This window comes from Macaca nemestrina, chromosome 1 (assembly GCF_043159975.1).
Source record: "Macaca nemestrina isolate mMacNem1 chromosome 1, mMacNem.hap1, whole genome shotgun sequence".
NCBI lineage: Eukaryota > Metazoa > Chordata > Mammalia > Primates > Cercopithecidae > Macaca > Macaca nemestrina.
This window is the reverse complement of record NC_092125.1, coordinates 206,017,087-206,034,064: the sequence shown is the minus strand read 5'-3', so window position 1 is coordinate 206,034,064 and position 16,978 is coordinate 206,017,087. Positions and strand designations below refer to the sequence as shown.

General features: G+C 40.0%; 1 protein-coding gene across 9 annotated transcripts in view; it reads right to left on the bottom strand.

The window, feature by feature from the left end:
- The window catches only part of LOC105494555 (EYA transcriptional coactivator and phosphatase 3), a 115,624-nt gene that overhangs the window by 32,033 nt on the left and 66,613 nt on the right, over positions 1–16,978 (bottom strand). For all 9 annotated transcript variants that reach the window (XM_071097751.1, XM_011763070.2, XM_011763073.2 and 6 more), the window contains 3 exons: positions 11,692–11,777; positions 7,447–7,630; positions 5,307–5,446 (listed from right to left, as the gene is read on the bottom strand). In XM_071097751.1, coding sequence (XP_070953852.1) covers positions 5,307–5,446; positions 7,447–7,630; positions 11,692–11,777 — 410 coding nt within the window. The remainder of the gene's footprint in view (positions 1–5,306; positions 5,447–7,446; positions 7,631–11,691; positions 11,778–16,978) is intronic.

The following is a 16,978-nucleotide window of genomic DNA, read 5'->3' as shown; positions in this document are numbered from 1 at the left end:
CAGGAGGCAGAGGTTGTAGTGAGCCGAGATTGTGCCACTGCACTCCAGCGTGGGCAACAGAGTGAGGTTCTGTCTCAAAAAAAGAAAAAAGAATTAAACATCATAATCAAGTGAGATTAGTTCCCAGAACATAAGGATGTAAGGACAGTTCACTCAACATAAAAAAACTAATTAGGAGTGCAAAAGGCTTACTGGAAAAAATTACGCAAAGTAATGCAACACATTAATAGAACAGAGGGGGAAAAAGCTACATGATAATCTCAACTGATGGAGAAAATGCATTTAACAACATTCAACACCCTTTCTATTCCTAGCTTGAGTATTTTTTCAATCAACTAGGGATAGAAGTGAATGTTATCAATATGATAAAGGCCATACATAAAAAATCCATAACCGGCCGGGCACGCTGGCTCACTCCTGTAATCCCAGCATTTTGAGAGACCGAAGTGGGCGGATCACAAGGTGAGGAGATCAAGACCATCCTGGCTAACATGGTGAAACCCTATCTCTACTAAAAATACAAAAAATTAACCGTGTGTGGTGGCATGTGCCTGTAATCCCAGCTACTCGGGAGGTCGAGGCAGGAGAATTGCTAGAACCTGGGAGGCAGAGGTTGCAGTGAGCTGAGATCACGCCACTGCACTCCAGACTGGGCAATAGAGCGTGACTCCGTCTCCAAAAAAAAAAAGGTCCATATATAGTATTATACCTAGTGGTGAAAGACTGAAAGTTTTACTCCTGAGATCAAGAATAAGACAAGGATGTCTGGTTTTACCACTTCTATTCTTCTATTCAACATAGTACTGGAAGTTCTCGCCACAGAGATTTGGCAAGAAAGGGAAAAAAGACATCCAATTTGGAAAGGAAGAAGCAAAATTATCTCTCTTTGCTAATGACATAATCTTTTTTTCTTTTTTTGAGAAAGAGTGTCGCTCTGTCACCCAGGCTGAAGGGTAGTGGTGCAATCTGGGCTCACTGCAACCTCCACCTCCTAGGTTAAAGCGATTCTCCTGCCTCAGCCTCCCAAGTAGCTGGGATTACAGGTGTGCACCACCAGGCTGGGCTAATTTTTTTTTTATTTTTGTACTTTCAGTAGGGACAGGGTTTTGCCATGTTGACCAGGCTGGTCTCAAATTCCTGATCTCAGGTGATCTGCCCACAAAGTGCTGGGATTACAGCCGTGAGCCACCGCGCCTGGCTGGCTGACATGATCTTATATGTAGAAAACCTTAAATAACCCAGAGAAAATTGTTAAAGCTAATAAATACATGCAGAAATCAGCTGTATTTCTTTATATCCCCCCCCCCCAAGACAAGAGTCTTGCTCTGTTGCCCAGGCGGGAGTGCAGTGGCACGATCTCGGCTCACTGCAACCTCTGTCTCCCAGGTTGAAGCAATTCTCTTGCCTTACCCTCCCGAGTAGCTGGGGTTACAGGCGCCTGCCACCAGGCCCAACTAATTTTTGTATTTTTACTAGAGATGGGGTTTCACCATGTTGGTCAGGCCAGTCTTGAACTCCTGACCTTGTGATCCACCCACCTCAGCCTCCCAAAGTGCTGGGATTACAGATTGTGCCACCGCGCCCGGCTAATCAGCTGTATTTCCATATACTTGCAATGAATAATTTGAAAAGTAAATTTAAAAACCAATTCCATTTGTGATAGCATAAAAAATAAAATACTTAGGAATAAATTTAGCCAAGGAGGCAAAAGACACATACACTGAAAACTATAAAAGATTGCTGAGGAAAATTAAAGAAGACATAGCTAAATAAATGGAAAGACATTCATGTTCACGGATTAGAAGACTTAATATTGTAAAGATGACACTACTACCCAAACCAATCTACAAATTCAATGCAATCCCTACCAAAATCCCAATAGTAGTTTTTAAAAAAATAGAAAATTGCATTCTAAAATTCTTACGAAATCTAACCCCAAATAGCCAAAACTGTTTTGAAATAGAACAAAGTTGAAGGATTCACACTGATTTCAAAACTTACAGTAACCAAAACAGTGTGGTACTAGCGTAAGGACAGACATAGAGACGAATGGAATAAACTGAGAGTCTAGAAATGAAGCCTGACAAATATGATCAATTTTTCTTTTTCTTTTTTTTTAGTTTTTTTACCTTCTTTTAGTATTTAACCCACAGCCAACATCATAAGTTAATTTTTAACAGGATGCCAAAACCATTCAATAAGGAACATCGTTTCAACAAACAGTGCTGGGAAAACTGGATATCCATATACAAAATAATAAAGTTAGACCATTATCTTACACCACATACAAAATTAACTCAAAATGGAGAACTTAAATTTAAGAGCTAAACGATGAAAATCTCAGAAAAAATACATAAAAAATCTTCATAACCTTGTATTAAGTATTACACTAAGAAAACAAAACAAAAAGAAACAAGTATTAGACCAAAAGCACAGCAATAATAGAAATCAGACTTCCTAAACATTAAAAATTTTTGTGCTTCAAAGGACAGTACTGAGAGAGTGAAAAGATGTCCTACAGAATGGGAGAAAATATTTGAAGATTATATATCTGATTAATATAAGGGATTAATAATCTAGAATATTCTAGAATATTAATATAGAATATATAAAGAACTCCTACAACTCAATGAAAAACCAAACAACCCAGTTTAAAACTGGGCAAAGGGCAGGGCGCAGTGGCTCATGCCTGTAATCCCAGCACTTTGGGAGAAAAGGATATATTTTCTGTGATTCCACTTATATGAGATACCTATATCCTGAGGTCAGGAGTTCAAGACCAGCATGGCCAACATGGTGAAACCCCATCTCTAGTAAAAATACAAAAATTAACCAGGCGTGGTGGCATGCGCCTGTAATCCCAGCTACTTGGGAGGCTGAGGCACAAGAATCGCTTGAACCTGGGAGGCAGAGGTTGCAGTGAGCCAAGATCGTGCCACTACACTAGAGAAATACAAATTAAAGCCACAATAAGATACCACTTCACATCCATTAGAATAGCTATTATCAAAAACATGGGAAATAATGAATGTTGGTGAGGATGTGAACAAACTAGAACCTTTATGTATCACTGGTGAGAGTATAGAACCGTGCAGCCACAACAGAAAATAGTTTGGTGGTTTCTCAAAAAGTGGAGCACAGAATTACAATATCATTCAGCAATTCCACTCCTACATATATACCAAAAAGAACTGATAAGATGCACTCAGATAGATAATTGTACACCAATGGTCAAAGAAGCATTACAATAGCACAAAGGGAAAAACCCCAAGTGTCCATCAACAGATGAATGGATAAACAAAATGCTGTATACACATATAATAAAATATTCAGACATAAAAGGGAATGAAATTCTGATATGTGCTACAACATGGATGAACCTTAAAAACATTATGGTAGGCAGGGCGTGGTGGCTCACACCTGTAATTCCAGGACTTTGGGAGGCCAATGTGGGCGGATCACGAGGTCAGGAGTTTGAGACCAGACTGACCAACATGGTGAAACCCTGTCTCTACTAAAAACACAAAAATTAGCCAGGCGTGGTGGTGTGCACCTATAATCCCAGCTACTCTGGAGGCTGAGGCAGGAGAATCACTTGAAGGGAGGCAGAGGTTGCAGTAAGCCGAGATCGTGCCACTGCACTCCAGCCTGGGCGACAGAGTGAGACTCCATCCCAAAAACAAACAAACAAACAAACAAACAAAGCCATTATGGTAAATGAAATAAGTCTGACACAAAAGGATACATTTTCTTTTTTTTTCTTTTTTTTTTTTTTTTTTTGAGACGGAGTCTCACTCTGTCACCCAGGCTGGAGTGCAGTGGCCGGATCTCAGCTCACTGCAAGCTCCGCCTCCCGGGTTTACGCCATCCTCCGGCCTCAGCCTCCCGAGTAGCTGGGACTACAGGCGCCCGCCACCTCGCCCGGCTAGTTTTTTGTATTTCTTAATAGAGACGGGGTTTCACCGTGTTAGCCAGGATGGTCTCGATCTCCTGACCTCGTGATCCGCCCGTCTCGGCCTCCCAAAGTGCTGGGATTACAGGCTTGAGCCACCGCGCCCGGCCAAGGATACATTTTCTATGATTCCACTCATATGAGATATCTAGAATAGGCAGTCGCAGACAGAAAGTAGAATAGAGGTTACCAGAGGTTAGAAGAAGGGGAGAATGGGGAGGTATTGCTTAACGGGTACAGAGTTTTCATTTGGAATCATGAAAAAGTTCTAGAAATACACAGTGGTGATGGTTATACAATATTGTGAATGTATAATGACACTAAATTGTATACTTAAAAACAGCTAAAATGGTAAATTTTATGTATATTTTAGACAATTAAAAAATGAGTTCTCAGTTTTTCCTAAGAAATATATCAGAAATTTACTTTCTTCTTCACTCCAAACCTCTGAAAAAAAGAGAAAGAGAGGCTTCAAATACAGCCTCAGTTCACCTATGTCTTAAGAGCATTTATCAATGGATTCATAGTTAAATATATATTTTCCCCTCATTAAATAATAGCACTATAGAAAAACTGAAAACAGAAAACAAAAATACAAAACTTCACTATTTTTAGCACTCTGCATGACCTTTATGTCTTTAATGATGAAGTCAAATGTATGTCCATAATAAACTCATATAGCACTTACACTACAGAATAAATCAGTGCTAGTCTCATTAATAAGTTACCAGATCTGTTTGCGTCTTACAGAAACTTGGCTAAAAGCACTCTAGTCCTTTCCTTTTAAATTTCTTTTCTTTTCTCTTTTCTTTCTGAGACAGAGTCTCATTCTGCTGCCCTGGTTGGAGTGCAGTGGCCCGATCATAGCTCACTGCAGCTTCAACCTGCCAGGCTCAAGTGATCCTCCCATCTCAGCCTCCCAAGCAGGTGGGACTACAGGTGTGCAGCTAATTTTTGTTAATATATATTTTTAGAGATGGGGGGTCTCACTATGTTGCCTAGGCTGATATCAAGCGATCCTCCTGCCTCGGCCTCCCAAAGTGCTGGGATTACAGGTGTGAGCCACCGCACCTGACCCTTTTACAATTTTAAATAGAGAACAGTATGACATGACTTGTAATTCCCTCTGCTTTCTGAATATGATGAATTATTTCTGTTCTCTTCTGGAATATACAGAATAATTTGTTCTTTTTGCATTTTTCTTTTTACATGGCCAATTCAGTTTATTTTGCTCAGGAATTAAAGGGCACATAACATAGTCTACATTATCTCTGTGAGCTTCAAAAACATTTTTGATAAACTTAAGAAGTGAGAAAAAACAAAGCAGGTAACTCAAATGGGTTTCTTCTCATACTTCTAATTCACTGTCTTGGGAAGAAGTGGCATCAGCTTTCCTCTTGCCCCGGTTCTTGCTAGTCATGTTTTTCCTGGACTGATCATCAGCATCTTTATTAGGTGTAGTCTGGGACAAAGATGGGCTTGTAGAAGGGTCTCCTGGAAAGAAAAAGTGAGACATACGCTGTCAGGAGTCATAGGCTATAAGAATCAGGGTAGGAAGAGGGTTAGCGGACTCTCTGCCCTTGTGAGTCATAATGCAGGGATAAAGGTTGGAAAGCTAAACCTTATGTAAGCAATTAGGAAGTGTACATCTAGGCACTGAGCATCAGCGCTGGCTAACATCAGAAAAATTATAACCAGACTTTATATCCTTACCCCATGATGGAAGAAAGTATCAATGAAGTTGTTTTGTCAAGAAAAAGCTGAACCTGAATCTTCACGGTCAAACTTGTAGATCAGAGTTTCTCAACTTGGCACAACTGACATTTGGACCAGATGATTATTTGTTGTGGGGGGGTGTCTTGTATATTATAGGATGTTTGGTTAAGCAGTATCCTTAGCATCTACCCACGAGATGCCAGAAGCACCCCCACACCTAGTGTAACAACCAAAAATGTTTCCATACATTGCTAACAGTTGAAAACAACTGTTTATTCACCAATTTAAAATAAAATACAGAAGGCAGCAGGACATGCTAAACCTCCTTATGAGGATATAACTGTCAAAATTCAGACTGGGAAATGGTATAGGATCAACACTCCAGTTTCTTCAACAAACAAACTACAAGGGGGAGAAAAAGAGATGGGAGGATTTATAGGTTAAAATAGAGATGAAACACAAAATACCCATAACCACCAATCACAATTTATGGTCCTTATTTGGATCCTAATTTCCCTCCCTCAAATTTTCTATTTATTTATTATTTCTATTTACTAATGAGATAAAAACTGTATATGCTTCATGTTGTTTTGAAATATGTATACATTTTGGAATGGGTTGGATCCTACTTTAAGCAAAAAGAGAAACAAAACTCGTAACATTTATGAGAAAGCTGGAAATACAAATACATTTTGGTACTTGATAATAAAAAATTAAGATATTATTAGTATTGAACTTTCAAAGATGGAATAATGCCATTGTGGTTATGTTAACGAGTACCATACTTATTGTTTAGAGAACAATGCCTGGAATCTGGGGAGGGAACTGGATGATGTATACCTGAAACAAAATTGTCTATAAGTTGATATGTTGAAGATGAATGATGGATGTAAGTGTTCACCACACTGGCCTTGCAACTTTTCTCTATGTTTGAAATTCTCCATTATTCAAAAGTTAAAATTGTTAAAATAACAAAGATATTTAGAAAAATGACTTTAAAAGCTTAGTTTTTAATCAACACTGGTAATTATTTCAAATTTATGTAAGTTTGAAGTAGCGACCATTTGTATGTCCACTTATTAGACTGGGAGGGTGAACAGCACAGAAAACTGTTCACTTGTTATATAGCACTGTTTCTAAACATGCATCAGTGCCAATGATAAACAGTGCTTTCCTTGAACCACATGATGTGAAAGCCAACTATCAAATTTTCATTAAATATAAAGTATGTATACATATGTTTATTAAATGTGTGTCTAAGCTTTTATGTCAAAGGTTTTTAAGTTGGACATTGTAATTTATTGATGCATTTCAGAGCTGTGAACCTCCTGAAATTGTAGGTTAAATTGTATGTATTTCTCTGAGGGAAAAGGACTTGCTTTCCTCAGAATCTTAAAGGGATCCAGGACATAGAAAGAACTATGGCTCTGAGGCCTTAGCAGCAGTTCAAAACCTGCACAAGACTAAAACTGGAGTCCTCCAACTTTTACAAAATATTACAACATGCTGAAGCTCCCTGTGACAAATGGGTTAAAGCTACAGGGAGGGCAGAGTAAGAGTTAGAAACAGTCTTTTAGTTCTTGATACTTTTCTGTTCTGTTCTCAGCATCAGGTATACATTAAACCTACCAACGACTCATAGTCTGCTTCCAATACTCCTCGCCTGAGAGGGAAAGCCAACAGACTTAAGCCAGAACAAAATCATCCTTACCATTGCCTAAAAACACCTGTTGAATGAAGTGACCTTAAGCCAAATTTTTCAGAGCTGCAGTGCTTACCAGAGGAAAGTCTCTGTGCTGCAGGTGCAGGCACCATGACACTAGGCTTCTCCGACTGGTATGTGGTTGCTGCTAATGTGGTGCTCTCTGCATCAGTGTTAGTCTGACCTGTGACTCCAAAGCTGGAGCTGGGGTAGCAGGCCTGGTACTGATTCTGACCAAGGATAGTATAGGTGGGATAATCCTGCAGGCCAAAGGAAATAAGAAAACAAGACTCTTAGAGCATACATTAATCTCAACACAAGAGGTTTTCTTCTCCCTCTTTCTTATTCATAATTATTTTCCTAAAACATTAACTTGACTTCTCATTTACCTATCTAACAGTCTCCAATCTAAATTGATTATTTTCAAAATGCATTCTGTGGAAACCTAAGAGTCAAGAGATGTCCCAGGAGCAGGCTTGGAATGAGGAGAATGCTGAGAGGGAAGGGTCCTCTTTACTCTCATAAACATACACACAGTGTCCCTTTTTCTACTCTAACAGCCTCTTCCCCCAATTTTATGTACCACATTTCTGCACAGAATTTGAGGGAAAGATTCTACTCTAAGGTTTACAAACTGTTGCACTAGATAATAGCACTTCTAAGGACAACAAAACAAAACTTAAACTTAAGCAAACAAAAAAAGCACATCTCCTACATTAAAGTGTCTTAATTTAAAAACTGATTATCAGCTGGGTGCAGTGGCTCATGCCTGTAATCCTAGCACTTTGGAAGGCCGAGGTGAGTGGATCACTTGAGGTCAGGGGTTCAAGACCAGCCTGGCCAACATGGTGAAACCCTGTCTCTACTAAAAACACAAAAATTAGTCAGGCGTGGTGGCACATGCCTGAAATCCCAGCTACTTGGGAGGCTAAGGCACGAGAATCGCTTGAACCTGGAAAGCGGACACTGCAGTGAGCTGAGATTGCACCACTGCACTCCAGCCTGGGTGACAGAGTGAGACCCTGTCTCAAAACCAAACGAACAAAAAACAATCTGATTATCTACCTAAAACAATCAGGTTTTCTTTAAAAATAGTTTCCTGGCTGGGCACAGTGGCTCACGCCTATAATCCCAGCACTTTGGGAGGACGAGGTGGGAGGATCTCATGAGCTCAGGAGTTTGAGACCAGCCTGGCCAAAATAGTGAGCCCTTCTCTCTACTAAAAATACAAAAACATTAAAAAAAAAAAAAAAAAATTCCAGGCATGGTGATGCACACCTGTGGTCTCAGCTATTTGGGAGGCTGAGATGGGAGGATCTCATGAGCTCAGGAGTTCGAGACCAGCCTGGCCAAAATACTGAGACCTTCTCTCTACTAAAAATACAAAAACATTAAAAAAATAAAAAAAATCCAGGCATGGTGATGCACACGTGTGGTCTCAGCTATTTGGGAGGATGAGGTGGGAAGATCACTTGAGCCCAGGGGGCCAAAAGGTGGAATGAGCCAAGATCGCACCACTGCACTCCAGCCTAGGTGACACACTGTTTCAAAAAAAAAAAAAAAAAAGGCCAGGCACAGTGGCTCACGCCTGTAACTCCAGTACTTTTGGGAGGCTGAGGCAGGCAGATCACATGAGGTCAGGAGTTTGAGACCAGCCTGACCAACATGGCGAAACCCAGCCTCTACTAAAAATACAAAAATAAGCCAGGCATGGTGGCGTGTGCCTGTAGTCCCAGCTATTAGGGAATATGAGGCATGAGAATCGCTTGAACCTGGGAGACAAGAGGTTGCAGTGAGCTGAGATCATGCCACTGCATTCCAGATTGGGCAACAGAGCAAGACTCTGTCTCAAAAAAAAAAAAAAAAGTTTCCTTAAAATATTGGGATAAAACTTTTGGTTTCATAGGCACATATATGGCAAAACTTTCTAAACTGTACAATTTAAATCTGTGTAGTTTACTGTATGTCAACTACTCCCTAATAAAGCTATAAAAAAACTGGGTATGACAGCTCAAATACACACCTAATCCATTGACACTGATATTGGTGGCAAGTAAGAAAAAGCTAACTGATCAGATAAATTATTTCTAATTAGTCACTGGGTATCTCTACTTATAAACCAAATATAATTCTATGTATGTGTGTATTTGTGCATGGGCAGAAGAAGGAAATATTAAAGAAAAGAGTAAGTCACACTAGCAGAACTCAAGGGAGTTAAAAATCTAGCAGGAGAGAAGACAGACAACAAAATGTCAATAAAATATATCTCAAATGATTGAAATACAGAACAGACAACTATCACTGTAGAGTGTGATGGTGAAGAAGCTTTCTGAGATTAATAGGCAGAGGAAGTAAGAACATGAATAGGCTCTGAAGAGATTTTATTCAGAGACCACAGATGCTGAGTCTGGTTGAAACAAAGGACTTCTGTAGGCCTGAATGATTGGTAAAGTAATGAGACTTGGATTCTTCAGGCAATAGTATATAGCTTGTGGGTTAGGGAATAGGGAATGGGGACTCTCAAATTCAAACCAACAATAAAAACACGGAAAGAAGGAGAAAAGAAGGTGAACCCAGGAGGCGGAGCCTGCGGTGAGCAGAGATTGCGCGACTGTACTCCGGCCTGGGCCACAGAGCGAGACTCCGTCTCAAAACAAACAAACAAACAAACAACAACAACAAAAAAAACACATGAAAAGATTCTGAGCAGGTCAGTAACATGATAAAAAGTAGAATTTAGAAAAAATTAATGAGAGTATTTTACAGAATGAACAGGCACAAGGGGGAAAAAACTGGAAATAAAATGAGCAATTAACCATGGTAATTCAGGATTAAAGGGGAAAATACCAAAACATGGGAGATGACAGCAAAAAGGAAAAGAAATTCTTCTCAAAGGTTCTGAGAAATGACCAGACTGGGTAAGGTTGTAAGAAAAATAATGGAAGATATCTTGTCTGGTTTTAGGCCTATGTTTGTTAAGAAAAACATAGTATCACTGACGAGAATTAAGAAGTCAGGGAAAAGTGGTTTTACTTCTGGAAGACAAAGAGACATAAAAAGGGCTGCAATAAAAGTCTGATTTTAGATACGCTGAATTTAGGGAAACAGCAAGACATTAAAGAAAAAAATGTCAATCAGTTGGAAGCCTGTAAATATCATGAGGGAGGATTAGAATCTTCGGCAACAGTAAATGGACATTACGTGGTTAAACATTCCTGTGAATGAAGTAATTAACACGTGGAAAAACTAAATAGAGACTGTCCACGTTCAAAGACAGGGTCAAAAAGAAGAGCTACGAGAGGGAAAGAGACAGTCCTTAGAAAAATACCAGGTACACAGGTGGGAACTCAATAAATATTTGTGGACTAAAAGAAAAAACAGGGCTGGGCGCAGTGGCTCACGCCTGTAATCCCAGCACTTTGGGAGGCTGAGGCGGGCAGATCTCTCTAAGTCAGGAGTTTGAAACCAGCCTGGCCAACATGTGAAACCTCATCTCTACTAAAAACACAAAAATTAGCTGGGCATGATGGCACATGACTATAGTCCCAGCTACTTAGGAAGCTGAGGCAGGAGAATCACGTGAACCTGAGAGGTGGAGGTTGCAGTGAGCCAAGATCGCACCACTGTACTCCAGCCTGGGCGACAGAGTGAGTGAGACTCCATCTCAAAAAAAAAAAAAAAAAAAAAAAAAAAAAAAAAAAAAAAAAAAGCAAAAACAGTATAATACTAAAATAAGAACCAGAATAGTAATGTTAACTGTAGCCAGGAAAAGATCCAAGGAGACAGTGGTGATGATAATTGCTGTAGAGAAAACAGCAAATCAAAACAAAAATAAAAAACTCTAGAACACTGAAGGTGTTACCAGTGATCTCCTAAGCATAGTTAATATAATGGTGATCAAGAATAGACCACAAAAAATTAATAATGAGTTGTTCATTCCATATATATTTATCAAGTGCCTTTGATGTAAGCGGCAGGCATTTTTCTATACTCTGGGAATATGTAAATGAACAAAATAGAAAAATAAATCCCTACTTTCATGCAGCTTACATTCTAGTAGAGGCAGAGTAGGAAGTGAAGACAAACACTTACAAGGAACAGACATAACCATATTCTAGAGAGACTCAGCAGAGGAACAACAAAAACTAGACAGTAGCCTAAGATACCATCCTGGCTCTGAGTTCTGAAGGTATCCAGAAAAAAGTCTCCACAGCCCATACTCTTCCTGGTTTTCTCTTAGATAGGCAAACTGACCATGGAAAGAAGAAAGAGTAAGCTAGATGAACTCTATCAAACAGGATGAACAAAAGTAGCATCATACCTGGTTTGAGATGCTGGCTACTGCTGCTGCTGGAATATTGGCAATTGTAGAAGAAGTAGATATCAGGCTGGCATTTGTGCTTGAAGCTAGAGGATTGATGGGGTTAAAAGATATTAAAGATATTATGTAAAAGGTCAGAAGAAACTGAAAATAGATGTGTTTTAAGTAAACAGATTTATAAGGAGATAAACAACACTGGCAAAGGAAGCAAACACTCATTTTGCTTTTTTGCATGGGGTAGCTACATTTATACTTGGTTAAAAACAAAACACTTCAAACATCTTTCTGTTTCAACTTGAGTCTTCAATTCTTCTTACTAAAGGCCTAAAAGGATAAATATACAATTCACAACTCATACTAATAATATCAATGAAATCACAGCTAAATCCAGTTCCTCCAGTCCATCTTCTCCAGAGGCTGAAAAATGACTCACCTGCAATGTGATCTACTGTAAAGCAGTAGAGCTCTGGTAAATCTTACACTGTGATATTGTTTCCTGTCACTTGCCCCAAGTTATGCCTTTCCTAATACAACATAATTACTGGAGAAACAGAGCTGGTCCTCCAAATTCCAAAGCATTTAGAATTGTTTCTTGAGTTCTATTCAAATAATAGATTACTAATGTGGATCAATAAACACAATGATGTGGCATTTAGAGACTTTAGCAATGAGCCTGGAAAAACTCAGAAAATATTAAATATTACTCTGGTCAGGTAAAAATGTACCTTACATGCTACTTGGGCTGTCTTAAGACAAGTAATTTGAGGCCAGATGCAGTGGCTCATGCCTATAATCCCTGCACTTTGGGAGGCCGAGGTAGGCGGATCATTTGAGGCCAGGAGTTCGAGACCAGCCTTGCCAACATGGTGAAACCCCATCTCTACTAAAAATATAAAAATTAGCTGTGTATGGTGGGCATGGGCCTGTAATCCCAGTTACTCAGGAGGATGAGACACAAGAATCACTTGAACCCAGGAAGTGGAGGTTGCAATGAGCCAAAATCGCACCACTGCACTCCAGCCTGGGTGACACAGCAAGACTCTGTCTCAAAAAAAAATTAAAAAAAAGAAAGAAAGAAAATGCTGATTCCCATTCATATAAAACTATAAAAATAAAAGACAAGTAATTTGGGTTAAGTTTTAAGCTTCTATCATAGGTTCACTCTACTAGGGTTTTAATCAAAATCTCAATGACCAGCATTAACCACAGTGACTTTTCTCAGGTGAACAATGTAACTGACATTATCAGTACTGTTCTCAAACTCCTTGTCCTCCTCACTTATCATAAACACACTTAGACATGGTTCCTACAGGCAGACCTAACTGACTACCTGTCCCATTAACAACAAAGCCCCCAGAGGGAAAATTAGTAAGAAAACTTCCATTGAGAACAGGGCAGGAGAACAAATGGAACAGAAACTTCAGTGCTCTCTGGTCAAAATGAGAGAATTTTCATCCCTTTCCCTAAGGGTACTCTGCTTAGAAGACAATCTAGAAGAGAGTAAGTTCAGTTATAGCTACTGCTGCAGCCTCAGCTTTAAGATGAAGAACGTAGGACAAAGAAGAGTTAAAGTAACTTGTCCACAACAGCAAAACTAATGGAAGATAACCAAAATGACAACTTGGATCTCCCAATTCTTCATCCAGTGCTTCTTCCTCAGGGTCAGCAGCAAAGCTAGGGTTCAAATTTCCTAACTACAGCTAGGTGTGCGGTGGCTCACACCTGTAATCCCAGCACTTTGGGAGGCTGAAGTGGGCGGATCACCTGAGGTCAGGAGTTTGAGACCAGCCTGGCCAACATGGTAAAACCCCATATCTACTAAAAATACAAAAATTAGCCAGGTGTGATGGTGCATGCCTGTAATCCCAACTATGCAGGAGGCTGAGGCAGGAGAATCACTTCAACTCGGGAGGCAGAGGTTGCAGTGAGCTGAGATCACGCCACTGCACTCCAGCCTGGGTGACAGAGTGAGATTCCATCTCAAAAAATAAATTTAAAAAAATTTAAAAAACAAAAACAAAAACAAATTTCCTAACTACCCAGAGTAACTTTATTTTCTACAGTACTCTTTGCTTCAGGGGAACTAAAGGACTCTTAAGGGCTTACTTTCTTAAACATAACAACTAAATGAAATAGGTTTTTTAACTTTACAGATGGTATTTTCTTTCAACCAATATTCACCTTCTTTTCTACTGTGGCTTAACCCATCCTTTTTTTTCTAAGAGGAAGCGCCAAAACATGACAATACACAGGGTAACTGTCTCTGTAAATGGTTTTAATCATTCTTGTGGGAAAATAATTTTGAATAGTTTCCAGATGCTGTTATTGGTACATATCCTAGGCAGGCCGGCAATAAAACAGACTGAACATAGGTGATTTAAGGTGGGAAATAAAATAAAGAATCGACTTAATATTTTAAGTTTATCTTCCCCAGCAAGTCCATTTTTAGTTCAGTTTTCTTCTGGCCCTGGTCCTAGCATACAATCCTCTTTTTCACCTATTGATCTTTAATTCTGTCCTACTCTCTCCATAACTTCTTTTTTTTTTCGAGACAAGTATCACTCTTGTTGCCCAGGCTGGAGTGCAATGGTGCAATCTTGGCTCACTGCGACCTCTGCCTCCTGGGTTCAAGAATTCTCCTGCCTCAGTTTCCCAAGTAGCTGGGATTACAGGCATGTGCCACCAAGCCCGGCTAATTTTGTATTTTTTTTAGTAGAGATAGGTTTCACCATGTTGGTCAGGCTGGTCTTGAACTGCTGACCTCAGGTGATCCACCGGACTCAGCCTCCCAAAGTACTGGGATTACAGGCATGAGCCACCATGCCCGGCCACTTCTCCATAACTTAATAATGGTGGGAGGTACAACTCAGTCATATCTGATCTCTGTATAAATGGGGGAAAATGTACTCTGATTGACAAGGTGGTTTTAGAAATTCAACAATTTTCTTTTTTTTTTTTTTTTTTTTTTTTTTTTTTTTTTGAGACCGAGTCTCGCTCTGTCACCCAGGCTGGAGTGCTGTGGCCGGATCTCAGCTCACTGCAAGCTCCGCCTCCCGGGTTCACGCCATTCTCCTGCCTCAGCCTCCTGAGTAGCTGGGACTACAGGCGCCCGCCACCTCACCCGGCTAGTTTTTTTGTATTTTTTAGTAGAGACAGGGTTTCACCGTGTTAGCCAGGATGGTCTCGATCTCCTGACCTCGTGATCCGCCCGTCTCGGCCTCCCAAAGTGCTGGGATTACAGGCTTGAGCCACCGCGCCCGGCCAGAAATTCAACAATTTTCAAACCACTTAATGAATTGTACTGGAGGTAAAATGGTAGACCTTAAAAACAACTGGCCATGGACTCTCATTCCTGCTAGAAAGTTTAATGGCTTGATTGGCTTGATAGAACTCTGAGTTTTTAACAAGTACTTTACTAAAATCACAAATTTCTCTGAGCAATAGTTGGTTTCTATTATAGAGGATCTTGGTCTGCTGACCCAGAAAGTTCACAGGGCTTAATAACACTTTTTTTCTCCAACTAAGCCAAACTATTTCTAACATGTGCCACTCATTCATTCAGCAAACCCATTAAGTATATCAGGGTCAACTATGTGCCTAGAAACCATTTCAGCCACTTAAGGATAAAATAGTAAGACAAAGTCCTGGCCCTCAAGGAGTTTAAATTCTAGTGAGGGAAGTTAGTCAATAATTAAGTAATTTTTTTAGGCCCTTATAACCACCATAGAACCCAAGACAAACTCACCTAAAAATGTACACAACCACTGCCTGCCCTACACCATATACAGCTATGACTAAAAAGCCAGGCACTTTTTAAAAAATATAGATCGTGTCTGTGTGTGTGTGTGTGTGTGTGTGTGTGTGTGTGTGTGTGTTTGTTTGCAAAAATAATAATCAATTGCAGGTTTAAAAACAAAAGCAGCAACAATGAACTATGCAACAAAAACAACAAATTTAGATAATCAAGTAAAACTCAAGTGGTGGCTCCTATTACTATATATTTAAAGGCTGCTAGGTCTCCAAATGCTAATGGCATGGTCAACTGTTTTTGGACAGCCGTCACTCCTGTTTTGACAATGGAGCTGCAAAAACTTGAAAGACAACACTTTTGAGAACCAGGCCCCATTAAATGTCCACTTAATATAGACAATATACAGATACAGCTTTGAACAGAACACCACGGTTACAGAATGGTAAGTGGCACAGCTGCACTAAGTGACAGTGCTACAAAGTTAAAAGGTTAATTCAAGCATTAATGGCACATAAAAGTTTGTGCAAGATTTAGTTTTTACCCACCTCTCTAATTTTTTTTTTTTTTTTTTTGTACTTTTTAGTAGAGACGGGGTTTCACCGTGTTAGCCAGGATGGTCTCGATCTCCTGATCTCATGATCCGCCCGTCTCGGCCTCCCAAAGTGCTGGGATTACAGGCTTGAGCCACCGCGCCCGGCCTCACCTCTCTAATTTTAGATCATGTCACTCTACCTCTTTTGCTCATACTGGTTTTCTTTGAGTTACTTAAAACCAGACAAGCTCTTTATTATTTGAGGACTTTTGCAATATTGTTCTCTCTGCCTAGACTGTTCTCTCCACCCCCCTTGCCCTCCTAGCATGATGGCTCCTCAGTATGACTCACTCCCTCAAAGAGGGTCTCTTTGACCTCTCTATTAAAACCAAGACCTTTTCTGTTCTCTTAATCACAGCAAATTTTTTTTCAGAGCACTGTTCAAAATCTGTTATGTATTTACTTGCTTGTTTTCTCCTCCCACCCCACTAGTCTGTAAGCTCCAACAAGGCAGAATCCTGCTGTCTTATGATCTCCAGCATCTAGTAAAGCACCTGGCATACAGCAGGTGATGGTCAATAAATATTTGTGGGATTCATATACATCAATCTTGTGTGCACTAAGCATGAAGGGCAAAATCATTCTTCTCTCTCTCTTTTTTTTAGACGCACTCTTACTCTGTCACCCCGGCTGGAGTGCAGTTGTATGATTTCAGCTCACTGCAACCTCTGCCTCCTGGGTTCAGGCGATCCTCATGCCTCAGCCTCCCCGAGTAGCTGGGATTACAGGTGCCTGCCACTACTCCCAGATAATTTTTGTATTTTTAGTAGAAATGGGGTTTCACCATGTTGGCCAGGCTGGTCTCAAACTCCTGACCTCAAGTGATTCGCCCACCTCAGCCTCCCAAAGTGCTGGGATTATAGGCATGAGCCACCACGCCCAGCCTAAAATCATTATTTTCTGCTAAAGGTTGACAGGTGGGTTCCTAAAACTTACTCTCAGTA